The sequence below is a fragment of the Aquila chrysaetos genome, chromosome 16, assembly GCF_900496995.4.
Source record: "Aquila chrysaetos chrysaetos chromosome 16, bAquChr1.4, whole genome shotgun sequence".
Classification (NCBI taxonomy): domain Eukaryota; kingdom Metazoa; phylum Chordata; class Aves; order Accipitriformes; family Accipitridae; genus Aquila; species Aquila chrysaetos.
The window spans coordinates 4,167,877-4,183,634 of record NC_044019.1 but is presented as its reverse complement, the minus strand read 5'-3'; the positions used below and the strand labels follow the sequence as shown (position 1 = coordinate 4,183,634).

At 41.1% G+C, this 15,758-nt stretch overlaps 1 protein-coding gene across 1 annotated transcript in view; it reads right to left on the bottom strand.

Annotated features, from left to right (window-relative positions):
* Window positions 1-15,758, bottom strand: part of MAN1C1 (mannosidase alpha class 1C member 1) — a 68,582-nt gene that overhangs the window by 40,089 nt on the left and 12,735 nt on the right. The window contains exon 3 of the mRNA XM_030038842.2: window positions 5,433-5,529. Coding sequence (XP_029894702.1) covers window positions 5,433-5,529 — 97 coding nt within the window. The remainder of the gene's footprint in view (window positions 1-5,432; window positions 5,530-15,758) is intronic.

Genomic DNA, 15,758 nt, shown 5'->3' with positions numbered 1-15,758 from the left:
TAATGACAACCTTGGTGTCTGGAAGGAATGATCTTTGGCAGGTGGAAAGCAGGGGAAAAAAACCCCATAACAGGGATAAATGTCAGCTCTAACATGAATCACGCAACCAATCTCCAACGAGTTTGATATTTGGAGGATATCCTGATTCACTGCTTCCTGCTGACAGGAAATAAGTTTGTTGCTACAGATTTCCGTGACAGCAAAAGCCAACATCAACTCAAAATGCCCTTCCTGAAAATAATATTAAACTGGGTAGCATTATACATAAAAAAAAGATGATGATGCCAGGGAGCAACAGTGTTCCAGCAACATCTTCATTACAATATATTTTTCTCTTTAAAGAGCCCATGGAGCCAACCATCTAATGTCATGTGCAACAGGCAGCAGGAATAATTTAGCATACAAATTCAGAGAGCAATTATTATTATTATTAGTATTATTGTTGTTGTTATTACTATTTTAATCACATAAAAGGACACTCCAGGGTTTTGTAATTTTGCGATCACAGGGAAAGAGACTCACAGGCAGAACAGAAAAGCTGTACCAAATGATTGCACAATTGGAGGTTACCATTTCTCTTCTGGTAGTTAGAATGTTGCTAAATTAGTATTTTCATCTAATTACTTTTCCCATGTTAAATATTCATACATCAACTCCTGTTGCTTCTAATTGAGGTGGGCACACTTCCTGCCTGCTTCATGGTTTCCTAGCTAAATCACTGATGAAGGAAGCAGCTATTTGGAAAATGTTTGGCTCAAAAGGCAAGACTGGATGTTTGAAGGGACTAACTCTGGGACGTGGAGCCTTTTGTGTCCAGTTGGGGCCAGCACCTGAGGTGGTGATCAAAGAGCACTCTAGCTGCTGTTAAAAGTTCCTGTGAAAGGAGCTGGGTGGTGTAAGTCCAGTGGAGAGATGTTACTTGAATCTCCATCCAGATCAAACACTGGGCAGGTCACAGTGTCACAATGCAGTGAGAAAGTCTGGTAAGATTGCACTGCATTTGCCAGGGAGAAAAAAACTGAAGGTTTCTGAACCTCGGGACAGTCAACTTGATACTTTCTAGAGGCCTCTCCGTATATATTCATGTGGTCGCTACTTTTCTTCCCCAGTCACTTCAAATCCTTTTTTTATCCTGGAGAGCCAAAATAGCGCTATTTCCAGGCAGCTGAGACCAATGACCTCCTGTCTTCAAAACAGTCAGGACAGTTCAGGCCAAAGTCTGAGCTGAGTATACAAACACAGTCTAAGCAGCCACTGATCTTCCAAGAACTGTTACCCTGCCTGCGCAGATAGCCCTGTGTATTCTGTCACCAAGCAATCAAACATGGAACAACACAGAGGGCCCTACACAAAGATGAAGTCTAAACGCCTTACATCTTTCAGATCCAGCTGCTGTCAGATCTTTGCCATCCAGTTCTGGTGACCTGGCTGTGTCCTAGACGTGACAGTTGTCACATGGATTCACATCAGATAAAGCTACAGACCCTCACAAAGATGCACAAATTCAGCATATGCTGAGAGAAGCAATGGCTGTGGCAAGCAATTCATAATTTTAGGCGTGATTTCAAGTGGGGAGAGAGGAAAAAAGGGGGGAAACCTAGTTAAGGATTGCTATTTTTATACTAAAATTAATATACTAATGTGCAGTTAGGTGGTGAAAAATGAATGTCTAACAGCACAGCAAGGTTCCATATTTACTTGCTGTCACTGATTTCAGAGCAAATTGGCTCAGGTTATAAGTCAAAGAAGAATTCTTTTGCTGCCAGCACTGCACACTTCAAGAGATATCTGAAAATCAGGCTTCTTACCTTATCATTGTTAAAAGACTGCAATCAAAACGTAACTGACAATTCAGCTGATGCATGAGCAGAAATAGATGCCAGCTCACTCTCCCATAGCTAGAGAAACTCTGTAAAGCTAACAGGATTTTAAAAACATTTTGTCAGAAAAATAAGTGGCTATGACAGACCCAGGGAGCGGGCAGAATAATAATTCAGCTATCTAATGCTGGATATCACAGTGACAGGTGCATTTCAAGTGCTGCGCTACATCATATGGTTGCCCTCTCCAGCAGTCTCACTCCAAGGAATTCAACATGCTTTGCAAACATCAATTAATTTAATGCTCACAACACCAAAGATAGGAAAGCTGAGATGCTGGGGTAAGAAGGGTTAAAATAACTAGATCAGCACTGGGAACAGAATACATACCTGCAGATCTCTAGCCTTCACCCTTAGCCACAAGCCCAGCTGTGCCATTTTTCCTAAATAGTTCTAAAGAAGCATGTTTTGGGCCCAATTCTAACATTGGCCAGATACTCTTCAGGTCTTCTTGAGTTAGCTTAAGTGTGGAGAAAAATTTTGCAGATAATTCTGAAAACCCTGCAATTGTGCAGTCATTCACATTGGAACCTTGTGGTGCAGCTTTTATTCTAACATTCTAATCATCCTTCCACTCTAGTAGTGTGCTTTGCCCTTTTCCATGGCATAATTCCCAGGGAAATCATCACACATCTGAAATGGCTGCAAGACTAAAACATGTTTACCCCTCTGGAGGGCATGGGATGGGATGTTTAGCATGGCACATCTTATCACAAGCATCACAGATGAATAAATAATGCTTAGGAAAGAACCACAGCTGTTGGGTTTAAGGAAAGGGCTTTCAAGTTGCAATGATTATAAATGACAGCAATCAGAAGACTTCTGTACAAATAAGCTATGTCCAGAACATGGGAGAATCTTGATGAAATTGATGCCCTAGGAATAGGATCTGGAGAGCATCAATCACAAGTAGGAACGTAAGACCAAGTCACCAGATCCAAGTCCAAGTGAGTGGGAACACTGTCTTCTAGTGTATGTAGCAGCCTAGCACTTACTTGGGTAGTGGGCAAGTCTGACCTCTGGGTATAAAGAAGTACAGAAACTGCACACATAACTCTCCCAGATGCAAGCTGCCACCTTCCGAGGCAGAGGAGAAAGGAAATTAACTAGGGTGGAGATACAGGAATTTTTCTGCCTGTGATTTTCCTGACATCGAGGCAGACACTGGGGAGGGATGCTAGCTCTCAGCTGTTAAGAGAAGCAGAATGCTATGGAGGAGCAGAAGGTGAACGTTTATTTTGTATTTCTACTTTGATTAGAGAGAGTATTTGATAAAGAGCAGCTCCCCCGCTTCCCCCAGGGTGAGGCTGCTAAACTGAAGGCTAGGCTACAAGTGAGCATCGCATCCACAGCAGGAAAATGTATCACCCTTCAAGAACTTGATCGCTTCTTATGCACACAAACATACTTGAAAATAGCCCCAAAGAGGTTCCTTCCCTCCCACATGGAAGCAGCTGCAGAGAAATCTCAGCTTAATATTGACACCTCCAGCCTGGAGAATACCCTATTTGCTTCCATTACATCTGTAGTTTGGAATAAAAAGATGCATGATGTGACAGGAGGGGGAATGGGCAACAAAGACGACGACAAACAGTGCCCTGTCCTAATTTCTAAAAGTCTCTGAAGACAAGAGGGATAGAAGGCTGCAGCAACGGATTGCCTAATGCTTCCGTTCTTTACCAGCCACAGTTAAAAGGAGGAAAAGCCTATTAAGAGGCTGAAATGTACCATGTAGCTTCTTTTCTGCAATTGTCTACAAATCCTTGTGCTCCAAAGCATTTTCCTTGAGAGTGCTCACAGGCACACTACAAACTAGCATAAGTACTGCCAATTGTTTTAGCATGATAAATGCATTTAAAAGCTTTCAATATTTTTGTCTGTTTACAGGCATGCTCCTTGAGGAATTTTGACAAGCTTGCCAGAATGGAAAAGTAGCAAAATGCTTAACTTAGTGCTGAAGTTAATGAAAATTCTCAAGTAAGAAACCTGGGTATTCTTGGGGCATTGAAAGAGGAAGGCAAAGGATGGACAAACTTAAATCACTGCTCCTGACAAAGCAAGACTGGGCAAGAGCAGTGGCTGGTCATATATAGCCTGTGCTAGTACGAGGCACATTGCCAAAACTGCTTCCTCCAGATACCCCACCAATCGTTAACACAGCTTCCATGCAACTTACAGTATTGTACAACCAGATGTCAGTTAACTCTCCTGGTACTTCTACAGGAACTAAAGAGACAAGTGCCTCATTTGGGGCAATAAAAGGACTTGACTGTGGCACCACAAGCAGAACACCAAGGTTTCTCCCCATGCTGTGGCTAAACTAAAAGCCAGCCCTTCCTCCGCCATCTCCATCAGGGCCACCTGCCCTTTTAGTCCAGAAGCCAAACAGGGCTGCTGCTCTGCTCTTCAAGGTTTTGGCCATCCTAGAATACATGTGATGCTATTTCCACCTTCAAACCTTTACTTCCACACACATCTCACAGCTCTCCAAGGATAATGAGGCCTGCGTAGGAGGCTGTACTCAGTCTCCACACAACGCAGTAGATCTCCACATCTACGGTCTGAAAGATCACACCCATGTCATGTACTTGATGTAAAGAAGGACTGGGACACATAGAAAGTCCAAAAACAGGAATGGAAGCGTTTCTTCAAACTGTATTAGTCCAATCCCTTTGCCCTGAGGAAATAAAGCTTGCAGATAATTTGCCCACTAAGGAACCCTATTCCACCCTAATCTGGGTGAGGGACTCTGGGACATAATCTCTGCAAAACAGACTCTTGTGGAAAGAAGCCAAGACACCTTTGTACAGCAAGTATTCCCCAAGGACAGGTGGGAAAGGGCTGCTAAAGCAGATTCTGCTGGCCTTCTCACCATGGCACAACCTGTGCAGGCAAGGCCAAGCTAGGGCAGAGTGAGCAGAGCAGTGAAATGATTTGAGTGCAAATGAAGAAAAAAAGACAATTTATATCCCAAAAAGTCAACAAGTATCCCACCAGAATGAGCAGGGGAATAGCACTGAAATTATGTAAGTGGCTCACATAAAAAAAGGTAATCTGCTAAAGAGTAAAATTATACAAGCCAGTAAGCAGACAGTATAAAGAGCCTTTAATATTGATTTACTCACTCAATATTTCATGGAATTCACATCTTGCTCAACAGTGGAGCAATGAGAGAGAAAATGCTCAGTTTGGTCATGTCCTGACGTCTACAAGCTTAGACAAAGAGCATCGTCAGGTTTCGACTGATTTCATGTTTTAATAAAGACACTGGTTGGTTTTAGCACTGTTCTCAGACACGTTTGGTGCTAGATCTGTACACAGAGGTGATACAGGCTGGGCACTGAGAGATGCCTCTAGGAATGAGATTGTCAGTAATGGGGTATGGGTAGGTAACTCCTAGGACCTGTGTTGAAAATCTTTCTTCATAAGAATGGAAAGAGATCAAAGCTGTTACAGATACCTCACTGCACTGCAGAGAAAGGAACTGACATGGACATGACATGACCTTAAAAAAATTCAACAAAATTGCACTAAAATTGATTCAGAACTCACCAAACATGTTACCGATGTGGCCGTTCTTAGTCAACGGTCGCAGTTCATTTTTTCCAAGTGCGTATTGTTTGTAGTTATCCCAAGCGAATTTCATCATCTGTAAAAAGAAAAATTGAATGAAAGTGCTTAACAGAACTGAAAGTTTTCTGAACTTCAGCTCTGGGAACGAATGGGAGTTGCCCATTCACTGCTAAACCCAGCAACCAATGGCCCATTAATTATAGAACCTTAATTTGCACTGAACACTTATGAATGGGGCTGCATTCAGCAGTTTGCTAAAGTCTCAAACTCATCACTCCTGGTGCAGAACTTGGGACTGGCACATATCAGAAGTACCACAGTATCCAACACACTGAGAGTCCACGTTTCCCCTGGGCTGTGCAAACCAAGTGGGAATTTTGGAAGGACGTCTCCATCTCTGAATTTCTGACCTTTTTCACGGAGTATCAGTATTTCAGAATAGTAATTAAAATGGGCTAAAAATGCAAGGCCAAAGCTTATATAACCCTAAGTATAGAGATGTTACCTTCTGAGTTTTCACATTTCTTTATGATAGTGACAAAGAAACTTGATCAAACTGCAAAACCACCCACCAGCTGCCGGCCTTGCAGCAGTTACACATACAACTTTGGCAAAGCAGCACCATGGAGGTGTACAATGCACTTAATACTGTGGTGAGCAAAGGAAGAAATTGGTCTTTGTTTAAGGACTGCACAGAAATTTGCTTTCTATTAATTAACAGAATACAATCATAAAGGAGAAAGGGGAAATCCATGACATTTTGATATCTTCCTAACAAAACTCGAAAGTGCTTTCTTAAGAGAGTCCTGCAGGGTGATTTCTGAGAAGCCCATTCCAACTCAAACAATTCTTTTTGGGACATTTAAACTGTCCTGTCCAGGCTCAGCACATTAACCTTTCCCTGAGGACTGCAAGGCAGCATGTTTGTGCAAGTTCCAACACACACACACACCACCACAGCTTTTTCTGTCCTCCTGCCCCTTTGGCTCCAGCTGGTAGGAAAAATTAAACCTACAAATATCCTCTCTTCAGCTAGGAGAGACTAGGACTTGTCAGCTTCTAAGGAGTGCCTTAAATAAAGCCCCCTTTTATAATCCACACAGCTTGGCTCTGAGCAGTTTCAGCCCCAGCATCACAGTGACCTGTACATTCTTTGATTCAATCCCTGGAAAAAAGTCAGATAACAAAGGGGAAGAAAGCAGCTTCAGAGAATCGACAATATTCTCCACTGCCGCTTAACAAAGATAAGAGTCTTCTAAAATGCTTCACTCAAACAAGACATTTGAGAGAAAATGACAGTTTAAAACAAATCATTCCTCCACAGAGTGCCCGTCTAGTGTCTGCAACAGCATTTACTGCTCTATTTCAGGATCAGAATATGCAGGTTACTTTGGTCTGAAATGCCTACTGTCATTTCAGTTCCTACTTTTGTCCTTCCCTCCAGCTGTGTGTTTCACAAACCCAACATTGCAAGCCTCTGGCAGTATCCTCCTTAATTAGCGCACATACACAAAAAGCCACATCACCAGATTCCCCCCCCCCCCCCCCGCTTTTTAAACATCAGGCTTCCAAAGTAAAGTTTCAGAGAGCTGGTCATATGGACAAGGATAAACATTTGCTGAACTGATTGATAACACTCAGACTCCAACACCACCAGAGGAAGGAATGTTGGACAAACAAATAAAGTCAACTTGGGTTTTAAAAACTCAGTGTGGGATGAATTAGTCACTGGAGTGCTCTGCTCCAAGGAAACTAAATAATGACCAGGGAAAAAAGAAAAAAAAAAAAAAAGAAAACCCTCCACAAAATTCACTCAGACATGCCTCAATTATATGACTTGGGGTGTTCATTTTATTTTCACTGGATCCCTGGGGTTTTTTTCAGTGGCAGCATTATTCTAAATGGGAAGTTCTCATTCTTCATGAACGTAACAGGGCAAATCTTTGAAGAACTCCTGACTCTCTCTAATGGTACCAATCAAATGCTTTTATGTCTCAGAGCTTGATCCTGAAGTTTACTGCAGGAAAGATGGTGTTTCCATAAAGACAGCTTTCCCACAGTGAGCGATAGGGCTCATGCACCAGAAAGGAAACAGCTAGGCAATCTATTCGGTTCATTTCTCTTCTAAATCAGAGCTGAGAAAGGAGGACCCACCCTTCTGGCACACAGAGAGCCTAGACATGGAGAGGATGTGGAAATGACTCTATTTAGTTGCATAAAACTCCTAACGTTGTAATTCTGAATCAGCTTCATTTTAAGCTGAGTATGAAATCTGAAGTTATTTCCTTCCCTCCATTTTTTAACCCCTTCATTTCAGAAGGTCCGATGTTTCTTCTTCAAAGCATGCGAGATCTCTGCCACACTCCTGCAGATGACTGGGGCCCAGAGTTCGCCGACACCTCCATCACAGGCAAGAAAACTACCCTGGGTTTCCCTCCAACAGCCGCTTATGTCCTACAAGGGAAATCTCCTCCTCTCCTTCTGTCTTCTCACACAAGGAGGGACTACGTGAGGCCTGCTGACAGACTCCCCGAGGTGACTCACTTCACACAGGACTCCCAAGTGCTATTTGAATAAATACTTTTATTCTTAATTTGCCTATTCAACCCTTTAAGCTGCATTTGTCATGGTGTTGCAGAAAGTTCCACTACAAAATGATTTCTTAGGCTGTGCTGGCTGCAGTGTCTTAAACTCTCCTTCTGTGTTCTGTCCTGAGCTGATAATCAGGCAGACAGAGGATGGATGAGATTGGATATGCTGCCTCGTCATACTAAAGGGCTGTCAGTTTTCCTTTACGTGAACAGAATTCTGCTCGCTGCTTTTAAACCCTGTATATTTGGGAGGCAAGATGCATAATGTGGTACCCTTTCCTTTTCCAAGATCAAGCTTTCCTCTCTCTAATGATGGGTCCAAAAGCAGCAACTGGAAAAGTTTAAAAGCCAAAAGCATCTGCGCCGTTCTGCCCATTCTGGCTTTCTGCAGCTGTCTTTCCAATCCAAATTTAGCAGTTCAACTTTCAAACCACTAAAGAGATTCATCAAGTTTCTAAAAGTGGGGACTCCACATTTATATACTGTACAGAGGACTGAGATGGAGCTTTCAGAAGCTGTCTCTGACAAGAGGTTCCAAATGCCAAGCTGAAACACAAGAGGATGTAGCTGAGAGGTGCAAAATGGAAATTTGCATAGTGAGGTGTTTAAGTCCACTTTCTGATGAGACACCAAGGTTAGAAGTGAATATTTGATGCCATTCTAGTCATGACAAATCACAATACGTCAGCATTAACATTATGCCATTTTAGATTTGAAAAATGGCACCAGAACCACAAAAATTATGAAAATAGATCCGTAATTTTAGATTTTGTTCTTACCAGTATGCCATCTGCCATCTAATAGACAATTATCTATTTGGCCCGGAAATTCTAATCACCCTGGATTTCAGCTGATTTATAGCAGAGACTTCCAAATTTACAATTGAATTTGTCAGATTGCTCTTTCTTTTCTACAATCTGTAAGTCACTTTTTACCTTCTAGATTTTCAGCTACCCAGCTAGACGATTATATATGAAAATCAACTACAAGTAACTAAACTGAATTCTGAAACCCCACATTATCACTTTCATCATTTAGGCCATTACCTTTTCTTGTGCTTTGCTCCATCCAAACCCAAAAAAGATCTTGCTCTCAAGCCCACATGTATTTCATATGGACAGCAGCCTGCAGCCACACAGAGCCAGGCACTGAGTGCAGTCCGGCACCGAGCTGTTTGCTGGTTCAGGGTCTTCAACTACGTCTTTGCAGGTTCACAACACTGCAGTATTTAGATTGCACAAAACCAATGTAGAACAAGCCTAGGTTAAAACTGCTTTCAGTGCATTTTTTTATTTAATGAATGGAAATATTTTTATTTAGAAGTCAGCTTTATAAGTACTCTCCTTTAAAATACTGAGCCAAACACTAAATGCTTTTGTCCCTTCAAATACTGCAGCAGGAAATCATACAAGTATTTAATGTTTTCACTGATACCCCAAACTTCTCCATCTGCTAGACCTAACAAGCACACCATAACAGCACCTACTCGGCTACCACAGCTTTGCCCATTCTCTCATTTCCATTTGCTCTTGACATGTCTTAACAAGAACTCTTATGTTTTCTAAGATCAAATATGCCAAATCACACAATAAAAATCACCACTCCACACTCAGTACATAAAAGCATCAACAAGGTTGATAACACCCCCTCCTCTTGGCACACACTACATGACATACTACAGGAGGGCACCACAGCTCCTCGGTCTGGCAGTGCTTTTATGATGCCACCCAGGCTGTAACATGGGAGATACTTAACAGCTGGGATTTACAGCTTCTGCCCGTTTGTACTACAGTCTTGATTTTCAGAGTGCCACCACTTTACTGATTTTCAGGGAACCTGAGGTTATAGAACATCACACTCCAGTGGAAAGGCAGTCGGGAAGAATTCAGAACAAAAAGGCGTTTAGCGAGTTCTGTGATCCAGATAATGAAGAAACAGGGCTCAGAATAAAAACTTGACCAAGGAAGTGTTTTCACTCTGAAGAGATGTGCAAATCTGATGTCCTTTAATATATGTAATAACTAAACCACTGAAAATCCCTGGGTTTATGTACTTGCAAAAAGCAGAGAGATGAGAGTTTAAAAAAAAAAGAAAAAAATCCCCCACACTGTCACTTGCCCTCCTTTTGTTAGCAGGGAAGATTTCAAAATGCAGAGCATTCCCAAACAGCTATTTGATTAGTTTTATCCATCTAGGCTGGGATAATTAGTAAATGCTTAAAAGATGAAATCTAAATATACCAACCAATCAGACCCTTTCAAGAACTTCCAAGGAACATTACACAAAGCCATTATCTTCACAAGATAACCACTTTTGTGGCTCTTTAGCCTCCTTTCTTCAACTCCCCTTCAAATATTTAACTATTGAGCTATCTAAGAAATTTCCGGTTTGGGTTTTTGAAAAGGAAAAAAGAAAGAAAAAGCAAAAAAAAAAAGCGTGTAATTTTCAATATTTCTTTCCCTATTGTATTTCTTACTTGGTTTTTCCCACCTCAAATTACCAGACAGGTTTCTCTTCCTTTCTCTGCAGCTGGAGGAAGATTAGTTGTCATATCAGTCTCAAAACTAGGACCTGTTCTTTCCCATCTCTAACCTTCTTGCTACCCCAAAATAGCCCTGTTCCAGTTTGGATTTTTAACCTGCAATATAATGCCATATATTTTCCCCAGCTGTGTAAAAAATAATTCGCCAGATGACAAGATGCAGAGAAAAAGAGGAACCTACTGTCAGTCCTGCAGACAGAAGAAAAAGTCTGCCTGAACACATCAGGATAAGCCATTTATATTTGGAATAATGGATAGGGGTTTTTTTCTAATCAGACTTGCATACACTTGTATAATTCAGGATTGACTGTGGGAAAGGTAATGAAACAGTACCATGTTTATTATCCATTGCTGTTTCTAATATTATCACATGGAGATATAAATATCCATACAAACACCATGGCAGAATGTTATAAAAAGGCTAGAATTTATTTGAAAAACTTTAATGTAAAGCTGAGCAACTTCTCAGGCTGCTTCTTTGGGACATCGTCCTTAGAAATGTTTTTACATAATAGCAAAATAATAACAAAAAAGCTGCGTGTTAATGCCAGTTGATTGAAAGGTTCCATTTAGGCAGACACTAATATCCACAGGCTTTTACTTCACGGGTTTAAAAGCCTGTAACTCGCAGAACAGATAGTGCTTCAGCACATGAAAGACGTTACCAAGCAACCCACAGAAACAGACACCAACATTGATAATCCATTCTAAAGTAATTACATTTTATAATTAAAGATTACAGTAAATTCAATAGATCCCAACAGGAACTTGAGCAATTTAGAGACATGCTAGCTAACCTGCTTGTTTTATAGCATCCATGTTAGCTTCCGTCTTTGAATAAAACATTAAGCGAATTGCAGAGATTTTCATTTAATAGGCCTTCAAACAACTGATAACCATTACAGAGTCTCACCTTGGTAAGTGTTAATCTAACGTCACCCCATTTCTCTAACTTTAAATAAAGTATCATTCTTCTTTCAACTGATGGTAAAGGGGTGACTGTCAGTAAAACCTGAGTCTGTTACCACAAAATTAAAGCCCTGGCAAAATCAAGTGAACACAATCTCTTTGACTCCAACCGCTTTCTGTTCCTGACCCTTCTCATACACCAGCCGGGCAACGTCCACTACTGTGTGCCTCAGCTTATCCATTTACAACACAGACCTCATCCTGTTCTTCTAAGAGCACTAGGCGTGATAAATAACCAAAGTGTATTAAACAGTGTGGGACTGAGTTCACTTGGTGAATTTGTGCTTGACATTCTTTCACCTAGTGATCTTGCAGACCCAGAGTCATTTTCTACAAGATGGCAGTGGCAGATTCAGGGTCAAAACTCAACGCCTGTCTACGTGCACCTGGTGTCACTGATGACTTAATATGGCAGCAAGAAGTGCATGTACTTGGGCAAGGTCCCTGCCTCAGGAGAGTATAAATTATTCTGCTGCAGCTGCATCAACACAGTGACATACCTCTTAGTCAGAGAGATGATCAGTGCGAGTGAACACTTGGGATTTTACGCACAACCGTAATGAGGCAGAGGTTGATTAGCCTCCCAGATAACACAAGACTGATTCCTGTTGCAAACCCCACTTCCTCAAAAGCAAATTTCTGCAAATACACCCTTTGGAACAACACCCAAAGCTCAGGAAAGCCTCAGCTCCTTGACAGCTGCCTTTTTGCCACTGTTCTACTCAATTTTTCCTTAAATACAAGATAAAGGCTTGTGTTTCCACACCCAAAGCACCAGCCCCAGTACACAACTCCCATGTGCTCTGGCTCTTCCTAACGAATTCTAAAACAAAATTTCAAACCTTGTCAGCCTACTGTGTAAATACATCAGCTGATTGTTTAGTGGTAGATGGTAGATAGATACTCTGAATTACTTGCTACATGTTGCTTTATCTAGAATTAAATAGAGTAATTCAAACAACAGGTGAGTGGGGCTTTGCTTCAGATTTTTGTGGCGAAGTCTTGGCAGCTTGTTTTCAAACATGCATAGGTGTGTTTTTATTACATCAGTTACTATGACAGCTCACTCTCTCTTGCACAAGAGCCAAAGACACAGCAGACCATTGCTCAGAAAACTGACCTCCATCATTGGAAGCAATGGAGGAATTCTTTATGAAGTTAGAAGAAATCACCTTCCATCACACAGCTGCAAGGCACCTTCCAGAAAGATGCAATAAAAAAAAAAGTTTCAACTTCTGCTTGCTGTTCCCAGACAGACAGTCCAGCTGAGTAAAGGAGAGCTATTCAGCTCAGATCTGCAGAGGTAAGCACTCTCTCCCCACCACAATCAGGAAAAAACAGGACTAGAAGCCTGATTTGCACTGGGGAAACAGAAAAAAAAAAAACCAGCACAGAGTAGTCCAAGGTCGTTAGTGTTAGTGACAAGGACAGAAATAGAACTCAAGAGTCTTCCTGACTCACAGCCCCTGCTAGGAAAGCTGAATGGGAAAAAGAACAGCTCAAAACACAATTAAACTAACTCCTAATTAAATTCCTAATGCAACTAGATTTAACCGTGTCAAGAGGGGGGGGAAAAAAAATCCTTCGATAGGACTATCTCAGGCATTAAGACCCAGCTGGATCCAGCTGCATCTAAATCAGGAAACATGTCAGCAAGAGCAGTTGATTTTGCAGTTAGTTTCTTAATGAGATGCTAGACTGTAAGAGGACGACAATGGTTTGGAGAACAAATTTGCAAGTCTAGACCAAAGCACAGGGTGATTTAGTAGAGATGAGAAAAGCTGTAGTCTCATCTCCTTCACTTCCCAGAATCAAAGCTTGCAGAAAATTCTAATAGAAATAAAAGGTATTTGTGTTCTCGGCCACCCTAATGCTGTCAGCTTCGTATTTCCTCCGATCCTCTATCACTGATCAAATATATGATATTCCAGAGCATGACCGAAGCTGATGCTGTACAACAAGGCCAGCAATAAAAACGATGAAGATTCTTCTTGTCCTAAGCTTGTTACCTCTAACTGCTATTCAAGCACTTGCTGTCATGAGATTTAGAGAATTTGCACAAAAAGGCAATCCATGATGTCCAGTTTGCACCCAGCCGTCTTAGCCAGAGGAACTGACCCTATTAAATTTGAGGGATGATTTCTTCCATAGATGGATATTCAAAAGGTAATTTGGCGTGCTGAAAAAAAATTGGGGTCAGTGTTGAAGAGAAAATCTAACTGTAGCTTGTGTGATGCAGATGAAAGTGAAGATGTTGTGCCAGCAAACATACAGAAAGTGAATAGTGAGATACAGGAAAGATTAAAAATTGAAGAGGGGACACTTCAAGAAAGATGAGCTTAAAACCATAGGAATAATTATGATCTCCCTTGTTATTACTACAGAATGAAGGCAGAAGTAGCTCTTTGAGCAACTTCTGTAAGTATGAGGAAATCAGAAAAGAAATTTAAGGTCCTTATAAAACATTGGGTGTTTTTTTGATACTGTGCAGAATTTAAACTTAGCTCTGGTTTACTTCTTCCGTGCATTCAGATTTCCCATCCAAAGCAGATTTCTTAAATGGAAATTTAAGTTGTGAGTATATATCTGTAGCACTTAAAAGTGCTTTCAAAGTAGAAGATATCAGAACATGTTCAAGTAACAACGGAAGATAGGAAATTAATCTCTTTTTGTAAAATATTGGAATACTAGATAATAATATTCTAATATTAGAATATTAGATACTTAGAAGTATTAAAATATACCTATGAACTACATTACACTGTTCTATGCTTTACCATGATGCTAGTTTCAGGAATTACTGTATGTGCTGCACTTTGGAAGTGAAAAGGTACCATATATCCAAATACATACATAAAGACTTTCACGCACAAAGAGGCATATCAAGCAAATATTTTCCCCAACACTCCTGCAATGTCACAAATCATTACCTTTACATCCTAATGTAATGGTTCACTTCACAAGATTACTTTTGCTAACAAAGTTGCATATTAGGAGATGTCTGTCAAACACGCAACAACTCTTTCTACAGCTACTGCCAGGGCTTGCATGCACAAAGGATGGCAGGTGGACCCAGAAAGCAAACAATACACTGTGTGTGACACTATTACTTGGATTTTTCAAGTCCTTTTAACTCTAGGTTGGACAGTCTGGTAATGGCTTTTCTTAGTGACTACTATTTCATTCCAGCATGCTTTGAGGAAAGAAAGCGGAAAAAAATTACTTACCTAGTAATTGTGCTTCTTCAAATGTCACCTCAGAGTCCCCCTCCTGAGTTTTGTGCCTGCAGCATAAATCATGCAGGAAATTCCCCTAGCTCTTCAGATTTTGGGCACTGTGACATACCTATAGGCTGCCTTGAGGGCTCCTACGTTTCAACTATGTCCCTTCAAGCATGTACAGCACACTGTCTTCGTAAATCCCTAATTACACACAGACTACAAATTCTCCTTAAAAGTGACCAACATTCCAGGTGAATGATGTACAACGATTAGTTAAACATCCATGTTAAAAGGGAAGGTGGATGGAAACACAAACACTAAGCAAGATTGTTTTTCCAGACCTGCGTTATGACAAGGTAAGTCATTTTCTCTAAAGATACCATCTGCACAGGATTCTCATTTCTGGAGAGCCAGAGCCCAAGGGGATGCTCTAAAAGAAGCTGTAGCGACAACTCACCAAAAATGGGCAGACTGCAAGAAAAAAAAAAAAATAGTGTGGGGACATATTTCTTTTCTTTTTCAAGGAAAATAATAAAAAAAAGAAAAAAAAGTCTCTAGAACCTGTTAAGCCTACCTGTTTGACAGCCTGTGGGACAGATGTCAAACAGATCAATTATGAAAAGCAACAAAACAGAGAAGATACAAGGCTTTGTACTCCTGAGCCTTGGAGTGGGACCATGGCAGGAATACTCTGTGGGTATGGAAGTGAAAGATGAAACAGAGACCAGAGTCTCTGTGTGTAAATCTGCCACGGAGCTGTCCCGAGGCAAGCCTTCCTTGCCCAGAGCAGAAACATCCTGACAGTCACCATGAAGCATGGTTACAGAAATTATGATGCACCAGAAGGCTGAGCTTCTGTGTAAGGCTCTGAATCCAGCACCCCAAGTTCAACAGCTGAAGAGCTCTAGCTCAGCCAAAGAAACATTTCCAAAGCGTTCTCAGATATAAAAAGTGAAGACCACCCTCACAATCAGCCACATCC